General features: G+C 40.7%; 1 protein-coding gene across 1 annotated transcript; it reads right to left on the bottom strand.

The window, feature by feature from the left end:
* Positions 1-2,928: 2,928 nt before the first annotated feature.
* ARGLU1 (arginine and glutamate rich 1) lies at positions 2,929-23,716 on the bottom strand. The gene is made up of 4 exons (XM_080928285.1): positions 23,178-23,716; positions 17,479-17,704; positions 15,119-15,202; positions 2,929-3,756 (listed from the first exon to the last, which is right to left on the bottom strand). The coding sequence occupies exons 1-4, from the start codon at positions 23,516-23,518 to the stop codon at positions 3,592-3,594; spliced, it is 816 nt and encodes a 271-aa protein (XP_080784411.1). The 5' UTR covers positions 23,519-23,716; the 3' UTR covers positions 2,929-3,591.
* Between the last annotated feature and the right edge of the window lie 218 nt (positions 23,717-23,934).

Here is a 23,934-nt window from a genome sequence, read left to right as displayed (position 1 = left end):
CATTTGTACACTGTAAACAGTGTAGGTAGCAGGAAGTGAAGCCTGTTTCCTAATGTGAACTGGAAGGTCTAGAGGCCCATGAAGTCCCACCCAGCAAACTGGGCTAGGTATTGGGGGTGGACAAAGTCCAAGTGTGTCATTGTCCTTACTATGAACAGGTCTCTGCTTTATGAGCTATTAGGTATTTGGTTTGGAACGTGTAAATGCCACCTGTAACCTACAAATGGAACCAACGAGGGCACTACCTAGGTAATAGGGAGAGCTCCGTGTTACAAATGGCCAGAGAACTTAGAATCAACCAGTCCCACGGCTAATTCCTGTATCTGCCAACTAATCCAAAGTGAACAGCCATTTGCTCTAGGAGAACCAAGGACCACCGAGATGTATAGTGAAAAAGCATCCTTCATTCTAATCCCACAGGTACTGAGATGACTGTATGAAACTGACTGTATGAAACTGCTGGGTCATCAGCATGCACTGCTTTTTAATTTACTGGTTTCAAACCAAGCTTAAATATGAAAAACACAATCATCTCCCACATCCTCCAATCAATAATCTGAGGATAGGAGGGGGAACAATGTACTTTTCAAATAGTGCTTGTCAATCCAATGATGACTGGAGTATAAAAGTTGCATCTCTATACATTCTGCAGAGCACTCAAATATGGAAAACAAGCATGGGGGTTTGCTTAGATGGGGATGAGGGGCTCTCATCACACTGGAATCGTCTGGACTCTGACCTGCTCTCCTGCACTTCAGAGCAGCCCAATTACGCCCAACAAATGGAAAGTGGCTACACATGCAGGGCGCTATGCATTAGCCAGTATGGACATACATCATAGTGACCGTGCCCTTCACCAGGGCAACTCGATCATAAAACCATCAACATATACTTCACAGATGGCAAAGGAACCAAGACCAGTTAAATGACAGCCCAACACATGGAAAGCTAAAAGGCTTGCTGCATGTCTTGCCTTTAGACCTAACAGCAAGCATTCACAATACTTTTTGGAGCAGGTGGTTAGTCCCAGCTTCAGCACCAAAGGCTCTAGGTGAGAAGCAACTGAACTGAAGACAACTGTCATAGCAAAAGTCTGCGCTCATAGCAGACTAGGAAATGTTCAGTAACAAACCGAGGACCGTAAATAAAGCCTGATTCACAGACACTAAGTACAATGGCACTAGACTCTTATTTTACTGAAACGTGTAAGAAATGACTTTAAAGTACTACTATATCCAAGTGGTCACACACACACACAGGCAAGCAAACACACAGCACACATGCTAGAGACATATACCAGTACAATGAACTGACCTGGTCATTATTCAGAACAGCAACAAGCTCTTTTACTACATCCTAAGCAAAACTGAAGTAGTCCTCATGTAGGATTCCCTTCCCCTACTTGAAGCATTAAAGAGTTCTCACACCAAGCTAATTTAAAGGTTTAGTTTATATAGTTGAGATTTCTGCAAACTCCACAATATTAATGGCAAGAACTACAAATTTTAAATATTATAATAAAAATAAACAGTCAATAATTCTATAATGCATCAAGAATTTCAAGTAACTCAAAGAAACAAACTGAATTAAAGGCATATTCATATTTAGTAAGTCAGGGAACATCTGAACTGCTGAGAGGGGAAACTACTTTTATAACATGTATACAAAGCAATGGAGCAAAGGAAAAACTACCACATTGTTAGAGCACAGTGAAAGTAGGTGCACAATACTGACGACATCCGCTCCTGTAGCCTGGCACACCGTAGTAATCAGTTACCAAGCACAGGTCACTCTAGTATCTTGGAGTCTCAACAGCAGACACTCCGTCACCTAGCAACTGTGATTTCCTTTCACGTGTGGCCAAAGAAACGGGGTGACAGGGTAAAGGCACAAAAAGGCTGATCTCAAGTGTCTGGAGCCAGCCTACTCTTCAGACAGTGCTTAGAACACCAGCAGAGTGAAAGCAGCTTTAGTAATGTGCCCAAGCCCTGACTCTGCAACCAAGAGCAACAATGACTCTGAATTGAAGAGTTACATTAAAGTAAAGGAATCAGGAAATAATTTGAGCTAAGTTAAGAGATACAGTTTTATAATCTAGTCAGGTAAATGAAGCAGAAGTGTACTTAGAGTACTAAGGTATCCTGTTCACTAAAACCTTCAACTACATACCTCATGCCTACTTAAAATTCTATCTTTAAAGATATTTAAAACGATTTCATTCTTCTTTACCACAGTGAAGAGTTGAAGCTAAAGCAATACCATTTTCCAAAGCATGCAAACACAAAATAATCCACCGATTCACCTCAAGCAACATTTTCAATGAAAAGGATGACTGACTCTGGGATCCTTATCCTCCACAATGCCATGCCTACGAACCTCAGAGAGCATTTTATAGCCCTGCCTTAAGTGTTGATAAAACTAGTAAACTTCCAACAAATAAAAGATTATATGAGGCAGATTCTACTGGGATATATATAAGTTTTCATGTGCAAAAATACCCAAAACCCAAGCCCACAAACCTAGTGAATCTAGCGTTTTATCATCTCCAACATGCTAGGGTGAGGACTATTTTAGCCATTTTGAATGTACAAAGGCCAAGCTCTAGCTGATGGTCCACCCTCTCTGAAAGTAACAATATTCTGTAGTTAGAACAAGTTTTTAGTGTTTATTAAGTATAATTTGTATAATTTCTATAACAGAGGCACAGGTTTGGTATTTTCCAAAGATAACACTTGATGTTATAATTCTTTTATCAGCATAAAGTAGTGTCTGTAAAAAGAGCCAGTAAGTACTAATTCACAAGTATATGTGATGTACAAAGAAACCCTGTGAAAAGTATCAACCGGAGGAAATATAGTTCAGATCTAAGGCTTCTAAAAGTAAACCACCCTTCAGACTTAACAGAACTTAAAAAAAATTGCTTAAACATTATGAATTTAAGACTTTACTTTATTCAGCAAAATCATTTATTTACAGTGGGGAATGCTGGTTTGATTTTGTCAATGAAAGAAACAAAAGTCCGACAGAGACAATACTGCACTGCAGGTATTTCTGTAGCAGGTGACCAACTGTTTCCTTACCTGTTGTCAGGAACGTCAAGAACCACAGCATCACAAGGACACTGCTCTAACAACACCACAGGTCCAGTAAAACCCTGGGAATTTTGCAATGCAATTACCAACTTTTTCTTTTTTTATAAATGCATAAAAAAACAAAAAGTCAGCAAAACCAGCATTATGACGTAGTAAACAGAGTATAACTCCGAAGTCAGTGGTCAGTGAACACCTTACCAGACCAGCTAGTCACCAAGTGACCTGCTCTTCAGCAGACCCAACCAGTACAGAATCCCAACAGGTGCAAAATACACCACTTCTAGAAGACAGCAATGATCTGATAAGGACTTGACTTAATGGAGGAAAAGAGGGAAAAATAAAGGGATTGCAGAGCATAGCCCCTATTAGAACAAGCTAACTTTCCAGATTTTTCCAAATTAAAAAAAAACCAAAACAAAAACAAAAAAAAACACTTCAACATGAAGCTACAATACGAAGTTTTTTCATTTTTCTTTGCAAAAAGTTCAGAGTTTGCCATTCAATCCTGGGTTTTTAGTGAGAAGGACAGTTTTGGCCTGGACTTCCCCTTGCCCAGGATAATTTTTTGTTCTTCTTTTTGTTGACGCTGTCGTTCTTGTTCTAGTTTCATCCTTTCCTCATGAATCTTTCTTTGTTCTTCAACAATTCTCAACTGTTCTTCAGCCTGAAAGTTAAAATTAAAAATGAGATCCGTCAGTCCTGTCTCTCAAGTCTCTTTCAGCTACCAGGTAGTAACGTACAAATCTATCTAAACATACAGTAGAAAAACAATAATTGAGAAAAGAATTAATTAATCCTACATATTTTGTTTCATTTATTAAAAATGTATTTTACAAATTTCATACCTTGATCGCAAACTTAATTGTTTTGATATATTATCAAGAGTAACAGTTATCTACCACAACACAGACTTTAGTATGTGTTAGATACAGATATGGTATCTTTTCAATTACTGTATTTATAATCAAACACATATAAGATTTGTAGTTACAATCCCCACTTTGCTTCTATATTATTAAGTCAACAGTAACCAAGAATTTAGCCAGTGGTGGATCTCTGAGTTCGTGGCCAGCTGGCATACAGAGTTTCAGGACACCCAGGGCCACACAGAAAAACCCCCACTGGAAAAGTAAAACCCTCTTCTCGATTCTCCTAGGTCTAACTTTACCCCTTCTCCTAGAGGACATTAGACATCTGGATATTTTGGTGAGAATGACACCCAAAGGGTAGGGGACAGGGACAGTGCCATGACAGCATGCACAACAAAGAATCAGCACCCTTAATCTACCCGTGTCATTAGAATGATTAGATAGACTGTTTTAACCCTTGTATATCTCCATCAGTAAGGAGCACATGCTCCCATTTTTGCCCATTTCACTGACCTAAAACACCCACTGTCCTTTGAGCCCTTCTGTTTCCTTTTGAAGTTACATTTCTAGTCATTGCCTCTACCTTATTTCACTTAAAGCTGTTTTTAAGATAGTAACCAAAAATAAATCCAGTGATTCCCCACTATTTTGATTACAACCTTCTGACCCCTCAAGTCTCCTACCTTCATCCACAGTGTCACACAAATTGGTAACATTCTCCGTTCATCAGCACTCACTCCTCTGGCCTCACAGTACTATTTTTTTTGCATTCAAGTGAAATGCAATGCAGCTAGAGGCCTTTGGCAAAGGACAGAAATGACTATTATGGAACACAAAACATGAGATTATGTCCTGTGGGTACCAAAATGGCAGTGGTGTTGTGTGGGCTGTAAGCATAGCTACAAGAGGAAAATGGGAGGAACTTAGCAGCACTCAGGGTAGACCAGATAAAAACTCCAGAGCAATGATGGCCAATGCATTCTCTGTCCTCCTCCTAGGCAACTAATGAAGCAGCCTGTAAACCACGTGCTGAAGAGACCCAACAACCTCCCAAACTCTACAGACTTAACAGTTAAAATATTCCACTCTTTCTTAAAATAAGCGCATCCTTAGAGGATCTAGTTCTTTTATCCCCCTTTCTAATTTTTAATATCATATTTATTTATTTAGTACATAGAGGACTACCACAGCACAGTTGGAGTCAGAAGTCAACTTATAGGAGTCAGTTTTTTCTTTCTTTCTAACCCTTTAAAATCAGATACAATTTCGATTCCATCAATGTGTGACTGATAAGCTAGCTAGATTCAAAGCTACTTTACTAAAATTTACTCAGCTACTCCAGTGTCTGCAATTTTTCATAAATACATCTGTAAATGTGCAGAATTTATAAATATTGTATGTACACAAGCCAGGTCATTGATGCTGCCCTCAATGACTTCTTCAGTCTGCTTTGGGACCACCTCTCAATAGGCCTGGTTAGGCCAGGACGGCTGGGCTACCATGGCAAGCTAACAGGCCCAAGGATACTCCTTGTCTCCACCCACCCAGGCTGAGATTACAACCTTGTGTTGAGAAACATGTGCTGGGAATCACATTCCAACGTTCACACTTACACAGCAAGCTCTTTTCTGACTGAGCCATGTTCCTGGACCCCCAGATTCATAATTTTACAAAGGTTGTATAGTTTGGAAAGAAAACAATGAGGGCTAAATAATCTATAAAACACCTGTAAAACAATATTGAATACTTATAAAAAAAACAAAACAGGTATGAAAGTGGTGGCTGGAGAGAGGGTGAAGCAGTTAAGAGTGGTGATTACTTTCCCAGAAGACTCAGGTTCAATTCCCAGTACCTCATGACAGCCCACAACCATCTGTAACTCTAGTCCCAAAGAATCTAATACCCTCTTCTGTTCTCCTTGGACACTGAACCTATATGGTGCATACACATTCAGAAACATCAATAGAATATTATTTAAAAGCAACAAAGAAACAGAACTAGAGAGATTGTTCTGGGGATAAAGTGCTTGCTGTGCAAATATAAGAATCTGAGCTAAGATCTCCAGCACTTGTGTAAGAAGTTGGGTTCAGTGACAATCCATGGCCAGAGCTGTAGGAGTAAGAAGATCTCTGAGGCTCACTGGGCAGTCAGTCTACCTGAAATGGTTTGTACCTGGTTCTTAAGAGAACTTGTCTCAAGATGATAGGAAAGGCATATCCTCGTGTGTGAGTGTGTGTGCGCTCATGTGTGACCAGAGGAGAATAAAATTATGACATATTTATATGCTTGAACATATATTTCAAAAACTCTGGAAAAACAAAATCACAATTTGAATGTCTCCTTTGATGGTGGAAGATGGAAAGTGGAAAATTAAGGTTTTTGAAAGAAAAACTTAACTTTGCTTAAATAATAAAACAAACAAGCCCCCCCCCCAAGACTTTAAATGTGATCACATTACTTTTAAAGCAAAAATTCAGTAGCACAAACTTTGCTTTAGCAAATCATACTGCACTGAGCTTAAGCCTCGGCTTCAATTAGTCCACAGTATCAGTGCCTTTATGAACTGTCATATCTCAGGGTAACCTAGCAACAGGATTCATCTCCAGTACTAGAAGCACAGACAACACATAAGCTAAGCAGACAAATGCCCTGCCCATGCATTCACATTTCTTAATGCTAGTGCAGCTAGCTTCACATTCCTTGACAAATGGAATGCTTAAATACAAATTAGGCAAGCTCACCTTTTTTGGTACCAGGCTCCCCAATGATGAAAAGTTAGTTAGTTTGCTATCTAGCGTATCTGTGAGCCATGCCAGTCAATACCTTACTTGCTATGTATTTTCCAAGCCCTGACTTCCTTTAATTAACTTCCCAGCCCAGCTGACACAACCTGTCTTCTCCCCTGCTTGTTCCCGTGTGATGAGAAGGTGTTTAAATGGGGAAGAAAAGAACACAATACTCACTTACCCACAAGGGATTATTCAGTGGACATCCTGTGAGGCCAAGGTTAGTGTCCACTACACTGCAGTCATTAAGACAACCGTTTCTAGCCATTAAGCCTAGAACTCTGCATCCCACTGCCTTAAAGTGGCTGGTGAAAAAAAGTCACAAAACTAAAAAAATGTGACTTAGTGTAATTGCTTCTCCCAGCAACTTTTATTCAATCTAGTTTATAAGAGCCTGCCTACCTACACAACATAATCAGTATTCTCCTTCTTGGACCGTCTAAACTCTGTAACAATCTAAAGGAAGAAATACTTTTTTATTCATAGTGATTAAAGGGAAGGCACTATGCCTTCTACATTTTAAACCCTCTAAGACAGAACACTTGATTGACTGCCATTTGTACTTCTAATTCCCATGTTTATTTTCCTCCCTGGAACATATACACTAATGTAAATCTTGTTTTGACAAGGGAATGTTTAAAAAGAAACGAGCACCATGGATGGAAAGGGACATCCAGCCTATAGGGGGTCAAGACAACTAGATCTGAGGTCACTTTCAGCTACAAGACTCTGCCTCAAAACATACAAACAAACTAAAACTTTTTTAAATGTGATGTGCTGGTCAAACCTTTATTCACTTCTCTCTAAGTTAGCATATACAAGACTTAAAGAGAACTCATTCTCACTGACTCTACATCCGTTTCTCCTCAAATTTAATTATTTATTAACTCATGAGTCAATTTGAAAATTCAATTCTAAATACTTCAGGAGACTTTGTATTGCTTAGTTTGAGGGTTAGGTGGGAGATTTAAGGAATAGTCTCACAGCTTCGAAGACCCTGCTCTGTAATATGGACAAGAAAAATGGTGTCCTCAGGGCTTCCTTTTGACTTTACATGCTAACATTTCGCATTAAGAGCTGGAGAGACGGCTCAGCAGTGAAGAGCACTTGTGTGTTACTCTTGAAGAGGACCCAGGTTCAAATCCCAGTGACCACAGAGTGGCTCACAACACTTTATCAATTCAGTTTCTAGGATCTAAATAAAACCCTCTTCTGACCCCAGCCACCAAGCATATACGTGGTGCCCACATATACAGGCATCTAGAAGGAAGTTAATAAATCAAACAAACATTAAAATTAAAAAAGTAAAATTTCACATCTAAAAAAAACTATGTTTCTTCATCTTCTACACCCCAAAACCTTTGTCTTGGGGAAACTTTTTTGTTTATGTTATTCATTTCATTCTAAATGCCTACAAGGTTTCCTTCAAGGCCTAGAGCTCTCTGGCACACTCATATTCAGGTCTTCCCCATCTTGCTCCCTCTAAGCCCCACTTGGCAAGTTTGGCCAATTTCCAAACAGTATAAAAAGAGAGTTAATCAGTGTTTTCTTCCCTCATCCTGATTTTTCAGTCACTTTATTTCATATTAAATTACACATCTGGTGCCCTTTCCTGAGGAGTATGCACAGTACTATTACCTACTCTAAACTCTTCCTCTAAAATGTCTACAGTGACATTTTAGCCTATATATGCTCACACCTTAAAGGTGCCCTCTTTCAAATTGTGTGATTCCTGGGTCTACTGTATAAAAAAAGTCATCACAGTCTGCACTGTTTAAAGAAGTATAGGATTCCTATGAGAGCAACAGGTCTCCAGCCAGCATCTTTGGAGCAAAGTCAACTCTCCAGCCTCTGGCTAGAGTAAAAAATAATCTGTTCCATTCCAACACTAACCTTTAAGGGAACTCTTATCAATCCGTTCACCTTCCCATTAGCATTCCCCATGAAGATTGGGTAAAGGTAAGAAAGGATTTTATTTCTCAGTTCCAGAGGTCAGTATTCAAGATGCTGGCTATCCAGTGAGGAGCCTGTGACTCTATCACACTACATGACAAATCAGCATGGACTAAGAGTAAGATGGACTCAGCCTTAAGACCTAAGTACTCCCTTCATAAAGGTACCTACCCCCAAGACCAAAGTAAATTACACTTTATGATGTGCTTCAGTGAAAACAGGCATTCATTCGAACAACAGCAGTCTCCACACTGGGACCCCTCCCCACCACTCCTCATTTCTGAGTGTCACTGAGATGGCCTGGGGCCTATGCAACACACACAGAAAGCTGTCTAGATGCAAAACCTTTCTAGAGCAAGTTCTTTTATGTCTTTGCAAAATGCAGTATTTTGGTTTATATGTTTGGCTTGCAGGCATGTGTGTGCACCATAAATACTTGGTATCCACAGAGGTCAGAGAACATAGAGGATCTCCTACGACTGCAGCACAGAGAACTTTAAATGGTCAGGAAACAAACCTATCCAGCCCTTCCCTTCTGTGATTATCTCTTGCAATCAGGGTAGCCTGAGACTCTCCTAAATAAACAAGTATGTTACTTCCTTTTAAAGTTATTTTATTCTTCAGCCTCTTTTTGCTATTTCTTATGGGGGCTGAAAAGCCTTACCTTCTACACTTGGTTTAGAATCCCTGTGAGTTTTACCTTTCACATAGCACAAGACACAACTTGGCTAGCTAGCTAAGTACCAGAGTCTTCCCTCCAGTTTCAAATGACACATTAACAATCTGAACACTAAAGAAGCACCTATAAACAATCCACATTTCTTCAGTCTTAGAAAACAGCATACACTATGTATTTCCTATTATGTGCCTCAACATCATCCCAAGGAAGCTTTATTTTGGAGTCTAAGTCATGTCAGCATGTGTCTTAGGGTTTTACTGTAACAGACACAGTGACCACTACAACTCTATTCTAAGGTTTACAGAAGCTGAAAGTTCTACATCTTTTCCAAGGGCAAACAGGAAAAGAGGTCTTCCAGGCAGATAGGATGAGAGTACTAAAGCCCACGCTCACAGTGACACACCTACTCCAACAAGGCTACAGCTCCTACTAGTGCCACATCCTGGACCAAGCATATAAAACCATCACATTCCACTCCTTGGCCCCCATGAGTCTACGGAGGCCATACCTACTCAGAGCATAATAAAATACAGATTTAGTACTACCATGCCTAGACCTGAACTTAGCTGGGTGGGTTCTTATCATTCCCTTAATTCAATAACCTTGAAAACAGGATTTAGCTCCATTTCACTTCCTGGTGCCCTCTTTAATACTCAAATCGTGTACTTTATACTTTTCCTTTCTAAGCTTGCTACGCTTGTTCAAAATTCTCTTCATGAGGCTTAGCTAGAGAACAAAGTCTATTTATTGGGCTTTTTTGAGACTTCCTTTGTCAATGCATATAAATCTCTTTACCTTAGCCTCAGATAGACTCCTCAGACAAGGGCAAAAAGCAGCCACATTCTTCACCAAAATATCATAAAAAACAGTCTCTGGACCACATATTAAAATTCTTTTCCTCTGACACCTCTAGAACCAGGCTTCTACATTTCAAATCACCCTCAGCAACAAGATTATCCCATTTTCCTACTACCAAGCTTCACTTAAAGCATTCAATGGCTCTCCAAATCCACATTCTTCCAAACACAAGTATGATCAGGCCCATCACAGCAAAATCCACGGTACCAACTTGTGTCTTAGGTTTTTACTGCTGTAAACAGACACCATGACCAAGATAACTCTTATAAAGGACAACATTTAACTGGGTCTGGCTTACAGGTTTAGTCCATTATCATCAAGGTAAGAACATGGCAGCATCCAAAAGTAGGCATGGCACAGGCAGAGCTGAGAGTTTTACATCTTCATCTGAAAGCTGCTAGAAGACTGGCTTCTAGACAGCTAGGAAGAGGGTCTTAAAGCCCACGCCCACGGTGACACACCTACTTCAACAAGTTTTCCTAATGGTGCCCTAGACCAAGCATATAAAAATCACAGCATGTTATCAGAAATGGGCTCCCTTGAAAGTGTCAGGAGCCCCTTGAATGCTTCTTGCTTCTGTTGCCTCCAGAGACGACATCTTCTAACCACATAAATCTTTAAATTCACCCTTTTGTCTAACGGAGATGAGACCTCCCTAATATCTAAGAACGATATGCGCCTTCATGCACAGGTAAAGATCACATTCTAAAACCTCATTCTGCTGTGTCCTTACTTCAGCTTCTCTGATTTATGTCATCAAGTTAAAGAAAAAACTCACTCTACCTTACTCTTAAAAGGACTAGAGAGATGGCTCAGTGGTTAGAGCACTGATTGCTCTTCCAGAGGGTCTGAGTTCAATTCCTAGCAACTATATGGTGGCTCACACACAACCATCTGTAACGGGATCCAATCCCCTCTTCTGTTGTGTCTGAAGACAGCTACAGCATACTCATCACACACACACACACACACACACACACACACACACACACACACACACAAAACACACAAAATCACTTAAAAAACCCAAAACAGTATTTTTTAAGACTTAAAAATCTTTAAAGAAAAAATTATTTAAAAAATGTACAAGAAATAAAACTCAATCACACCAGCAAAAAGCACGCCTCACTTTTTTGACCACATAGAGCAACATCCAAACATTCTAAGAACTAGGTATAAGGGAAGTGTGAATTTCTCAGTATACTATCACATGCGCTCAGAATAGAACAAAATCTTACATTGCAAAGCGAATGGTAATTTATACTTAAGTATGTACATCTTTTGACTTTCAAACATGAAATTTTCAATCTCTCACATAGTGATAATCTCACAAGGGTAAGAAGTAACCTATTTCAGTATTAAAAATATCTGTCAAGGTGTACTTTGCGTTGATTTCAAGCCTTACTCAAAATTCATTATCCTAATGACTCCTAGCTGAAATGATCCAGAGATGGCTAAGATCAATCTCTACACTGCATGGACAGAAAGGGCATATGTGGATGCTGTCCTTCTTTCTGGTAACCAGTCAGAATACATCCCTCCACAGCAACAGCTAAACTCTGCTGGTAACATGCCTAAAACACTGTACACAGGAATTTGAGTCCAGTCTGCGTTACAAAACTGGGATCCATCTCAAAAGGCGCAAAACTAGAACTTTAAATTCTGCGTCCTTCACACAGTAACTTATACCTTTATAGGCATAGCATGCAAAACCTGGAAAAAAACATCAAAAAAAAATTTAAATGCTTCTTTAAAAAAAGTAAATTGGGCTGGAGAGACGGCTCAGTGTGGCTGCATGGCACTAGGATTGGACTCTAAATCTCCTATCACCATGTAATAGTATTTCATCTGCGTCTGAAACAGGGTGAAGGTGGAGGCGGGCAGATACCCAGCCAGTCTGCTAATATGATTAAACTCCAAGTTCGGTAAAACCCCATTTCAAACAAGCAAACACTATAAAGGTGAACGTGACTGAGGAAAACATGCAGCACAACCTCTGGTCTCCCCCAGTGCATGCACACTCAAACACACGCTGATTCTGCACTAATGACTCAAGTTATTTTAAGAAAGTTGGCTGTCAATTCAAGGTCTTTTTATGTCTTAAAAAGTATGACTATGCTTTTTGTGAGCTAATGTCCAATTATAATACACAGCAGTTCTGTATCTGGCTACTCTGTACAGTATGTCTCATCTGTTCAGAAAAGTTGTCTGAAGAAGAAAAAAAAAAAACAAACCTCATTTGACAACTGGACAGCTTTCACTCCTAAGGGTAAGTACTGTGTGCAAATGCAGTTTCACGTGAGTAAATTTAACAAAAAACATTTGTTAGCAAAATTTAAGGTTTGTGGTATATAGCTATTGTTTTAGGCATTTTCTGAACCTTGCATTATCCATATTCCCGTCTAAATCCACAGCATCACCATGAAAGTGCTCCCATCATTCTTCATCTTAGTCAACAGAGTATTTCCTAAAGAATAAAAACTCCCAATTTAGCCAGGTCATGGGTAATAGCTCACCCCTTTAATCCCAGCATTCTGGAGGCAGAGGCCAGAGGATCTCTGAGTTCAAGGCCAGCCTGGTCTACAGATCAGGTTCAAATAGCCAGAGCCACACAGAAAAACCCTGTCTGAAAGGGGAAAACAAGCAAACAAAAATCCCAAAACCAAAAACAAACAAAAACCCTAACTTGGAATTGGATCTCAGCTAAGGGGGAGGGAAAAGGTTTTCTATCTCTTAACAGATGTTAAGATCTGTTTTCTAAAAATTAAAGTAGTTAATTTATCATACCATATGTAAATAATTATATGAATGTTTCTGCATTCTTATCAGGAAGCTGGTTACCCTTTCAGAACTTTAAGTACCAGGCCCACTGTCTCCTCAGAGCACTTTCTTTTCTTTCCTGGCCTGCCTCTTGTTCTCACACACACCCTTCTAGGCAGGCTGGCTACCCACACCTGTCCATAACTATTTTCAGAGACTCCTCGTGCTATTCCCTGACTTACCTCAATGCCTTGGCTGTTTTATTTCTTTACCCTCTTATGTGCCTTCTATCCAATGCCTAACTCAAGAGGTATCTCCTGGGAGGCTTCTGGACACCCCACCATAACTAGGTCAATTTATATCCTATTATCCACACCATTTAAACATTCCTGTACTGTTAACTTTTCTTACAATCAGCTGTCTCCTCAGTAAAAAATGTTAAATGATTTACAAGAACATAATTCTTTATCTTCTTTCCAAGCAACTTTTGTCAACATAGATTTTAGTGAATTTATGTTTCTCCTCAGCTAGAATGTTTTCTATTTCTTGTTTTCTACAGCATATAAACAAGCACATTCATTACAAATCTCAGCAGGTACAGCTGCCGTTTCAGTCAGGCAAGCACCACAGTTGATGGAGCTGGTGAAATTCTGTGTGTCTGCAATGACCTACTGCTTCTCCTTCCCTTTCTCATGTCCTTCATTTCAGTTTCAGTGCCTTGTGTCAGACATTCCAGTAAACACAGAGCAGCACTCAAACTACAAAGCACGTACAGGAATGATAGTCAGAGATTTAACATGCACCTGCCCTCATCTTCATATACAATTCATCTTTGACTCTCTCATGAAGGACATTCCACTTCCTTACAGACAAAGTTTTCTTCATGAGCCATTGTTACAGTGACCACAAATGAGCTATATATAGATACATCCAGAGTTTTTATCAAAGTCACTAGAAGTCCAGGTATTCTTCCACCAAATTTTGCTGTCAACATGTCATCAGAATGTCACCCCCTACAGTCTATCAGCAAACATCTATAACTGTGCACATCAACCCAAAAATAGAAAACAAAGCAGCACTATAGGGTTTACAGACTTTAAAAAAATAAAAACTGACCAGCAGCTTTTCCTCTAGACTGGTCACCAATCTCTACACACACACACACACACACACACACACACACACACACACACACACACACACACACACACACACACACAGCCATCTGGTCCTTTTACCACATCCTCACAGAAATAGTTCACAATCATATTTCTCTTCTGAAGTGTCTGTCACAAACCAGACTTATTTACCCTTCAAATTTCAATCTCCCAAACCTGAAATAAAATATTCTCCTTTAAGGAGAATATCAATCTGTTCTTCCCCCAAACTTAAGTCTCAGCAGCAAATAATGTTTCTTGATCTTGTTATTTTTACTGCATGCAATTCAGACTTCTCTAGAGTCTCTCTTGGGTTGTGTCCACACTCACAGGCTAGCTATCTTTCTTGAGATTTTGAACTACTTACAAGCAGTCACTCCTTATATTGGCCAGTTACAGTTTTTAATTGACCAACATGTTATATGACACCATGAAATAGTAAGTTTAGTCTCTGTATTTCCATTTAGATTAAAATATGCAAATTGGTATATACCATACCTGGAATTCCAGCACATAGTAAGTAAAAGCAGAAGGATCAGGAATTTAAGGCCAGCCTGAGATATGATACCTAAAGGCCAAGGGGGAGGGAGGTTGAGGAGGTTTGTGGGGGGAGGGGGCCTAAAATGTGCTATTATTTGATCAAATGTACAGTCTTGCTTCTGTTTAGTGATGGGGTGCATCTGTATCAACTACCTAAAGAACCTGGGTGTTTTTCTTTTGTTCCCTGATGGTTGGTTTGCAGGCCTAAGAAATGTTAAGGTTAAGACTGAGATTGTAAAAACAGAGAGTAATATATCTCCTCCAGAAAATGTTTTAAAGCACCGAAAATGTTATAATCTTCTCCAAAACTCAACCTCAAGGTCCTTAAAGTAGCCTTCAGAACCTCAAGTTAATCTACTGACTCAGCACAAATCCATTCAATCTGGAAGACTCACACGATGCCTCCCAAATGCACAGCACTCACCAGTTTGGCCTGTGCTTCTGCGATTTTCCGGTTATTTTCTTCTAATATCCGCTCCAGTTCCTCACGCTTTGCTCTCTCTTCCTCCTAAAGGGGAGGACATGTTACAATGTTAGAAAAACAAAAGTGTTTACCTCTACAGCAAATATCTACTAATCTTCCTCTCAACTCTGTTGATCTGACTTACAGGGCAGCTTTACAGCTACCTTTCTGTCTGACAAAGGATAAACTGTGCAGCCACTAAAAAATTGGTTTCTAACACTAGATTTAAATCATCCCTCCCAGTCCAAAACAGCAACCGACTAAACCCTCCCTAATAGTCTCCGGGCAATTATTACTAATACTTTAATATCACACAAATCAACAAGGACAACTACAAAACTGGATAGTATTTACCAAATTAAAAATATATATAAAATATAAATAAAGTGAATATTTGTCTCACCAATTATGGATACCTACGTATTCTTTACCTATACTCCTTTAATCAGCATTAAAAGTTGAGTATTTACTGTCTTGTCCAGTGTCCTGCAGAGTGTGCTCCTCGGCTGCCATACGCGCCAGCTTCCTCTTTAAAATGATTTGTACTGTTAGCTTGGCAATACCTGCATCAGCAGCTCAACCATTTATAAAGAAACAACATACAAGGAAGGCTGAGCTGAGGAATGCAGATGTTTATGGTAAGAAGGAACAAAAAATGTAATTCATCATTCCTAAGGCAAACAATTAATAAGAAAAATACATTTACTGTTAGTGAAAAATACAAATGGTAATCCATACTAAGGACTGCTTCCATGGGGCATGGACTTAACATCAGATGTTGACAATCACTAAAGGCAGCTTATATTGTTCATCTACAATCTGCACTGAAATTCAGGAATCCAGGGGATGCACAGTCAGGAAATAAAATTCTGTCATTTTTTTCTTGGAGAATTTAATGAAGTTTTATAATGCAAACTATATGAAGATTGCTTGATGGTTTGGGCAGTGCTCAGATCACAGCAGACATACTCAAATGATTTTAGTATTTGGAAAGACTGTCAGAGGATTGTGTCCGTGTTAAAAAAAATATGTTAATATGAAACAAAAAGCAAATGAAGAGAAAAAAATCTTGCTATGATTAATAACTCGCTACAAGATAGCACAATTACTCCAAAAATATCTCCATTATTAAGGGCATTGATATAAATAAAAATACCATACACTGAATTTTAGTCTGTGAAACCAACTACAGACAGGTCTATGTAGTTAAGACAGGACAAGGGAAATGCACTGTACAAGCCAAGCTTACTAGAAAGCAGAGATTTAACACAACGTCAACTTGTCCACAGTAACGCCAGGATGAAAAATGACAGTAAGTCATGTGTTTAAGCCAAATATTTATCAATTTATGTTCAAGAAAACATTAACTACAGATTCCCTGTGTCACACAAATGGGATCTGTATGTTTGTTAACAACTGTGAATGGACACTCAGGGCTGAGAAGCAATTCGCCCTGAGTGCTTCTGTGACTTTCGCCACACTTTATGATCCTGGAGTAATCAGTGCAAACAAGCCATAAAGCTTCAGTAGCAAATTACTGTCTCACAGAAAGACATTTTCAACTTCTGCTCCAGCTGCTGATAAAACAAATCATGTGTTTAGCTTGACTCCAGACAAGGACAACCTGTTCCTTCAAAACTCTCTAGAGAAAAAAAGGAGTTGTTAGTAGGTACTTTAAAAAAATAAAATATAAAAATAAAAAAAGATGAACAATCTGGACATTTTTTCTTAAAAGATTCCTTGAAACACATTAAGAAAATGGAGGGCCTTATCATCAGAATGCTAGAATTAGTCCACTGTGTTGAAAGGATCGAGGGAGGGGATGAAGGAGAACAGAAGGAAAAAAGGAATAGTGAGAAAACCTATGTATCAAAAGCAGGTGCTGTCACTCAATGTCAGGCCCTGCTCTCTGTAATCTGACTGAAGGCAAAAGCCTCTCACAGTCTAGGTAGCAGAGTGAAAACAGAAGAAAATGCAACCGCGGGTGGATCTTTAGCCTTTCCCCTTTACCACTCCCTGGTTCCCCCTACCCTCCCAAAAAAGAATGTAGTCCTGCAGCCATGGCAAAAGTTTCAAACACTTCTCAAATACGTAAGCCAGTTCCATTGGATCAAAAATATCCTTGAGTAAGTTTTAAGAAAGTAACTTTAAGTACCAGTCAGCACTTCTGGCCAAAAATCATCTTTCGCAGCCACGTAAGTTTAGATGAGAAAGGAATTAGATAGTCGCATTCCATCTCGTTCTGGACTGAGCAGGAGGCACACCTGACACTGAAAGTTTTGCCATGGACTGTCTCTACTTTCCAAACGACCGAGCGTTACCTCTCTAGCTTTTTGTGCTGCAAGCTCAGCTTGTCTCTGTCGCTCGAGTTCTTCGAGCAACTGCTTTTCCATGATGCGTTTGGCTTCTTCGACCCTTCGGAGAACTTCTCGCTCAATTTCATCCTTCCTTTTCTCCAATTCTTCTTCTACCCTTTTTGCTACCAATTCTTCCACTCTTCGTGCTGTTTCTTCCTCAATGAGTTTTTCTTCTATTTCCTGCTGTCGACTAGCAAATAAAAGCAGAAAAGATAACTTAGTATTTTAAAGAACCTAAGAATTAAAACCCATTTTAAGCCTACTAAATAAATCAATGTGTCTCATTTCTTATACCCTAAATAACTGTATAGCTTATTTTCACATCACATTAAGAAACAAAACAAAAACAACAGGATAAGTAACACAGAAATTCCAATGAAGATAAAAATCTTTGAGGGGGGGGCTTATACATTCTAAATATAGAAAAGCTAGTTAGTATAAAACAAGAGTCTAAATCAATACATTTATTTAGGAACTGTAAATCTGAAACAGCAATCTGCCTCTGCTGGACTCCATGATGCACCTAAGCCACTCTATCCACTCACGTTCCCAACATAGCGCCCAGTTAGCAGCACTGTGGCCTGTTCTCTGGGTTCTGAACTTCTAATCCTGTTGTGCCTTTTCCTCTTTGAATATTTTATTTTATTTAAAAGTTGTTCTAGAATACAACAATAAAATATATTGTATTATCAAAGATAAATAAAGTATATTACTATTCTTATTTTAATCCCACTGACAGGGTGCTTACTGACTAGAAATAAAATTTTCTCTAAAAATATTTATCAAAGAACTACCATGGAAAAATTGCACATTTTGTTAAGTCACTGGTCCCATACATCTATTTTGAAGTTGGTAGGAGAAAAAAAACCTGAAACGATCTTCCGTTTTTTATTTTATTAGATGTTAAATGATAATAGTTTGGATAGAGTGACAGCATGCTAACACTACACTGATCTTTTAAATATAGCTACTAGAAAATATTAAGATATAAATTTTGATCATATTAAGTTTCTACCTAGCAGTGGGCTAAGCAGTATTATGTGCAGAATGAACAAATTCAAAGGTTCTTAATGATACATCTAAAACCAAAAGAGGCCAACCTATTAATACTTTCCCCCAAAGTATCAAATTATCAAAACAAAAATAACTTACAACTTTTACCTTTAGAATCTATTTGACATACATCTGATGAGTCATTCAACTTTGTAGTCTGGTGTGATCCTTAAACTCTGATACATTTCAACTCAATTCCTACCCAAGGGCTCTCAGTTCAACCCATCATTTCAGCTTCTACACTTATCCTCTCCCTCTTTACCAGAGACAGAGATGGGATAGTAAGTCTGGTTTTCCTCACGATCCTAGCTATTTCCAACAGTGTGAGGATTTATCTGTATCTTTTAATATTTCCTTCCCAACTACAAGTTTCCAACAGTATATGAAAGCCTATGATTTAACACATCCCACCTTTTAAACTTCCTATCAAATAAAGAAATAATTAGAATAAGCCTTTTGTCAATAGCCACTTGGTAAGAAACAGCAGATATCCTCTAAAAATAATAAACTATCCAGGAGAAACAAAGACAGAGAATAGATATCTCAATTTAATGACAACCATGTATAGAATGGTTTTCCTGCCTACTGAAAGGAAAAACGAAAGATGAAATAAGCTAGCATTAGACAGTATTATGGGCTGCATAGGACAGTAACAAAGATAAACTACTGTGTATGTACAACTTTTCAGTTACTTTTATAAAATCAGTCAAATGCAGTGGCACCTATGGAACTCAGCTTTCTATCTTCAAAAACTAAACTCTTGGTTATCAGGGTGAGGTGGAGCAGAGTGCCAAGTACAAAGGGAATAATAAGACTCGGTGACAGAGACAGGCTAGAGGACGAGGGAGGCAAATCAAGGCCCTAGGAGAGCTCATCAGCAAGACACACAAGCTCTCACTCACTGTAACAGGAACTTGGTAAAGTGTAATAGACTCCTTTTGGGTCAGGCAGTCAAGCCAATCCTAAGCAATACAGCGAGACAGCAGTGCCACTGGCTGGTATGATGAGCCAAACCCATTCAACTTTTACTTACAGCAAGAGCCAAAGCAGCTTCAACCATTAGCTCTGGCAGCCTTCATTCCCAGTGATCACACCAGCCAGAGGTAATGAGTTGCTGCTGAACTAAGGTGGATGTCAAGTCTAACTGTAGCTCAGGTTTTATAGTCTACAGCAGTGCAGAATGAGAAGTGGCTGCCCCCATCTCCCTTTGTTCCTGGGGGAACTGCAAGACACTCCGGCATGCCTCCAATAGCCTTATTTATGCACCCTAGATGAGAAGTGGGCAAGGTCGGGCTTCTAGTCCTGCTACAGGCCTCACAGAACATAACTTTAGTTGTTACTCTCAATAAGATTAAAGAGACATCTTCAGGATCCAAAGACAAAGACTGAATCTGTTTCTAGAATCAGTGGCAAAAAAAGGGGGAGGGGGTTCATATTATCTTATTACCTTCCACATAAAATTCAGAAAGCCAACAGGCCAGGATGCCCTGCTTACTGGTTCTTTGGGAAGGGGGAGAAAGATTGCTGTATCTTGTCTTTCTCTAAATCTTTGTATCAACTCATCTGCTGAGCCAACTTTGCTATGAATCTCCTAGGACAAGGTATTGAGTCAAGATCAAGGTTTTATCAGGTGGCACAAGGTCCTCATCATCTCACCAATTTCAAGGATGGTAACTGATTAAACACAAAGCAGGGCTGCACAGTTCTTTGGTGTTAAGTGAGGGCACTGTTTGCTATGTAGGACTGATGTGTTTAAGACATCCTGAGAACCAGGGAACTCAGTTCTTGGAACCTCCAGGAATTACTTAGTAATTACTAGTAAACTAATACTTCACACCTAACAAAGTACTAAACACTGTGCCACTTAGTGTTTATGTAGCGTGCCATTATTAAAACTCCTGTTTCTGAGGTAAGTTATAGTCAAGAGTGAACAAGATGAACATGGTGGTGACATAATAATGAACCTTAACTGACCCTAAAGCTAACGGGCTTATATTTTGCTGCCCAGCAGTTTCTCCAGAACAAAGGTGAAGTAAGGATGGGAAGAGAACAAATACCAAGGTGAGCTTTGTATTTGTGCTTGCTCCACCACTGTCTTAATAGCTCTAAGTTCCAAAAATACATAGATTCACAGAACAAAATGAGCTCTGCATATTCTTCTAAGAATTATGAATTCCAATTCCAGTTCATCAGGGACACTCTTATGCTCCTGATTTGTAATTTAGGTAACACCAAGAATTGAAAACTCAAATGTCACTAGCTGGAGGAAGTTACTAGGTTGTTCGATACCTTTTTTTTTCAGCAGTTAATACAACTTAAAAGAGTAAGAAATGTTAATATTGGTATAGTGTATGGATGAGGAATCACTTCCTTAGCTGAGATCCAAGAACAAGAGTAACATCTGATTCAATTGAGCCATGTGAATTAACTCCTCAAAAATGTGAATAAACGTAAAGATCCACCTTTTAATTATGTTACTGAATCATTTTAATAAACCAAGATTATAATTACTGGATTCCTTCTTGAATTATTCGGCAGGCTGCGCCTGCAAGCATGGTCAGTTATACTCAGTGACACTGACTCATTCTCACACCGAGCACTACGTACTTGATAGCACCTCCAATCTTCATATAAACTCAGATCATTTACTTAAGGCCTCGGAGTTATACTAGTCTCCAATTATCAAGACATTTAACTGGTTAAACCCAACAGATGATTCTTGTTCTGTCTTCATCCAATCCCAGACTTCATGAAAACAACAAGTCACTCATATTACTAAGTGTCACCTTGTTCCACCCGGGATTTTTACTGCAGAAATACATTCCCTGAGGGGTTTCAATCCTTGGAACCAACTGCTCTTCTCTCTTTATATAGTCCCCGTGGCATTCTATCTATTCTCCACCTTAGTTAGCTCAGCTCTCTTTCATATACAGAACTAGAACCTAGGTGTGCCAAGGGCAGACTCCTGCTTTCCCTCTCAACTACACTGCTTGGCAGTCTGGTCTCATTTTAGGCAGCAGAAGGCAAAGAATAGTCAGTTGCAGTAGTAACACTATAAACATGAAAGCCAACTCCGATGCTTTGCCTGTAACCTACACTCAACTGTATGGACCCTAAATACTTTTTCAGTCAGTTCCTTTTCCATTCTAACAACTGCTTGACCATTTCCTCTACTTACCTTCCTTCCACTCCGTTCTGAGGGATCAGGAAGACAGCTTACTCCTTTGGTTGACATATACACTACAAGTCTGACAGCCTCGCCATCTCCTACCCTCCCCTCCAGGTGAGATACTTCCAACTATATTATTACCTATCATCTGAGCTAAATCACAATGTCAGAAGGAGCAAACCAATCGTCTTTCATCTTCAACTGCACCAACCATACCAAGTTCCTGGCACTTTTTAAAGGTTCAGTAACTGCCAGTAACTAGCTGAACAAACAAGCCAACAAGCATTTCTAAGTAGACACTTTCCGTCACTCCCAAAACTCCGCCTCCATTTCTTCAGTGTATTCTCTGCAAGGCATTAGACCACACTGGAGTAGTGTCTAATGGGTGCATAGAATTTAGTACTGACATACTGCCAGCCCTGTCCCTCCCCTTCTCTTTCTAATGGTATGGTTGGACACAGCTCTGTGTCCCATCATTTCATCCTACGCTGCACACGTGCACATTAGCACATCAAGTTTCCTTTGTTTTCACATGGAGAATTGTCAACTGTCACACACACTTTTTCCTATGTTCTACTAGGCTACATGCTTGTTCCAGACCCTAATAGGATTCTATTTGGCCAAGGTGTACTGAGAAACAATCTGGTACCAGTGCAAGCCAAAGCTCCAGTCCCACCTAAAGTATTAGCTGTGTTCTATCCCCAAAGAAGTTATCTTCTGGAAAACCTGCCTGCCACAGAATCTGCCTTCTATTTTTTTTGCAGAAAATAGAAACCCCTACACAAGTCATATACACAAACTACCCAGTTCCTGCTTCACAGCCACTTATTGAAGTCTTCAGTTAAGAACTCCGGAAAAGATGGCTGGCTTAACAGGGAACACAAATGCTTAGTATTATTGCTCCACGTGGCTGGGGGGGTGAGCACATCTAAAAGAAAAACTCGTAGTTCACAACGTGCAAGTTCACTATGGTTAGGTCATCAACACCTACTTTTACATAAAGACTCCCCACTCAAAACCACGCGATCTTCACCCAAATTTCAAGTTAAGTCCCCTGACGGTAACCGGTTTTGCCCAATGTGAAAATTCGGTTAAGGGTACTCTGAAACTGGAAGCATTTAGGCGGGCAACAGCAGGATCAAGCATGCTCACTAGAGGGGCTGAGACCCAGACAAAAAGGGGAGGGGACGAAGGCACCCCAGGTGTCCGCTGCAAGTTTGTGCGGTTGTATAAAAGGAGGTTCAGGAAGGGCCCACTCTAAAGCAAGGGGCGCACCAGGGCGGACCCCCTCACAGGTGCCCTCCGCTCCAACGCCCCAGGCCCAGAGATGCGCAGCCCCGCCAACCTCCCGCCTCGCGCCCTCAACTCGGACTTCCGGGCCGAAGCTCCCGCCCCACCGGCCCCGAGCGCGCCCTCGCGCCTCCAGTCGCGCGCCCCTCACATTTTTCGCTGTCGCTCGAACTCCGCCTTCTTCTCCTCCTCCTCCCGTTTCTGCTTCTCATCCAGGCTGCTGCGCTTGCTCACCGTGCGCCCGAAGATGTCGATGCGGTCGGGCGGGGACGAGGCGCGCTCCCGCTCGCGCCGGGATGCCGCCGCGTTGGTGGAGCGCGAGCGGGAGCGCGACTCCCGCCGCCGGTTCCGTTTGCTCTCCCGGGACTTGGAGCGCTTCCGCACCCGCTCCTTGTCCCGCGAGCGCGAGCGCGAGCGGCTGCGCTTCTTGTTGTGCTTGGAGCTCTTAGTGTGCTTAGAGCGGGACGAGCTCCGGCTCCGCGACCGGCCCATCCTCGCGCCGCGCGGCGCCCGCCGCCTGTCGTCCGCTGCCCGCCGCAGGCCGCCCCTCGCCGCTGGGAAGCGCGGCTCCCCGCCCGCGGACCCTCCGCCTCGTCCCAAGCGCACCCGCCACGCACACGGCCGCCTCCGCCGCGAAGGCCTAGCAGGCCTGGCCCGGAGTCCCTAAGATGGCAGCTGTGGCAGCACCGGCCGCCCTTCCCACAATGCCCCGCGCCGAGCGTGCCGGCACGAGCCCCGCCTCCTGGCGACGTCGCCTAGGCGGGCCGGCGAATGTGGCCGAACACACTCGGCTCTTTCCGCCACTGTGCAGAAACTAAAACCCAGAGTCCTCAGGTCTTTCACTGCTACCTCAAAAAGACCCACAAAAGCCTTAGGAGTTAGAAAATATTCATGATGAACCCTGGCTG

This window comes from Micromys minutus (genome assembly GCF_963924665.1).
Source record: "Micromys minutus genome assembly, chromosome: 14".
NCBI classification, from domain to species: Eukaryota; Metazoa; Chordata; class Mammalia; order Rodentia; family Muridae; genus Micromys; species Micromys minutus.
Note: the sequence above shows the minus strand (reverse complement) of the source record. Positions and strands in the feature narration are given on the sequence as shown.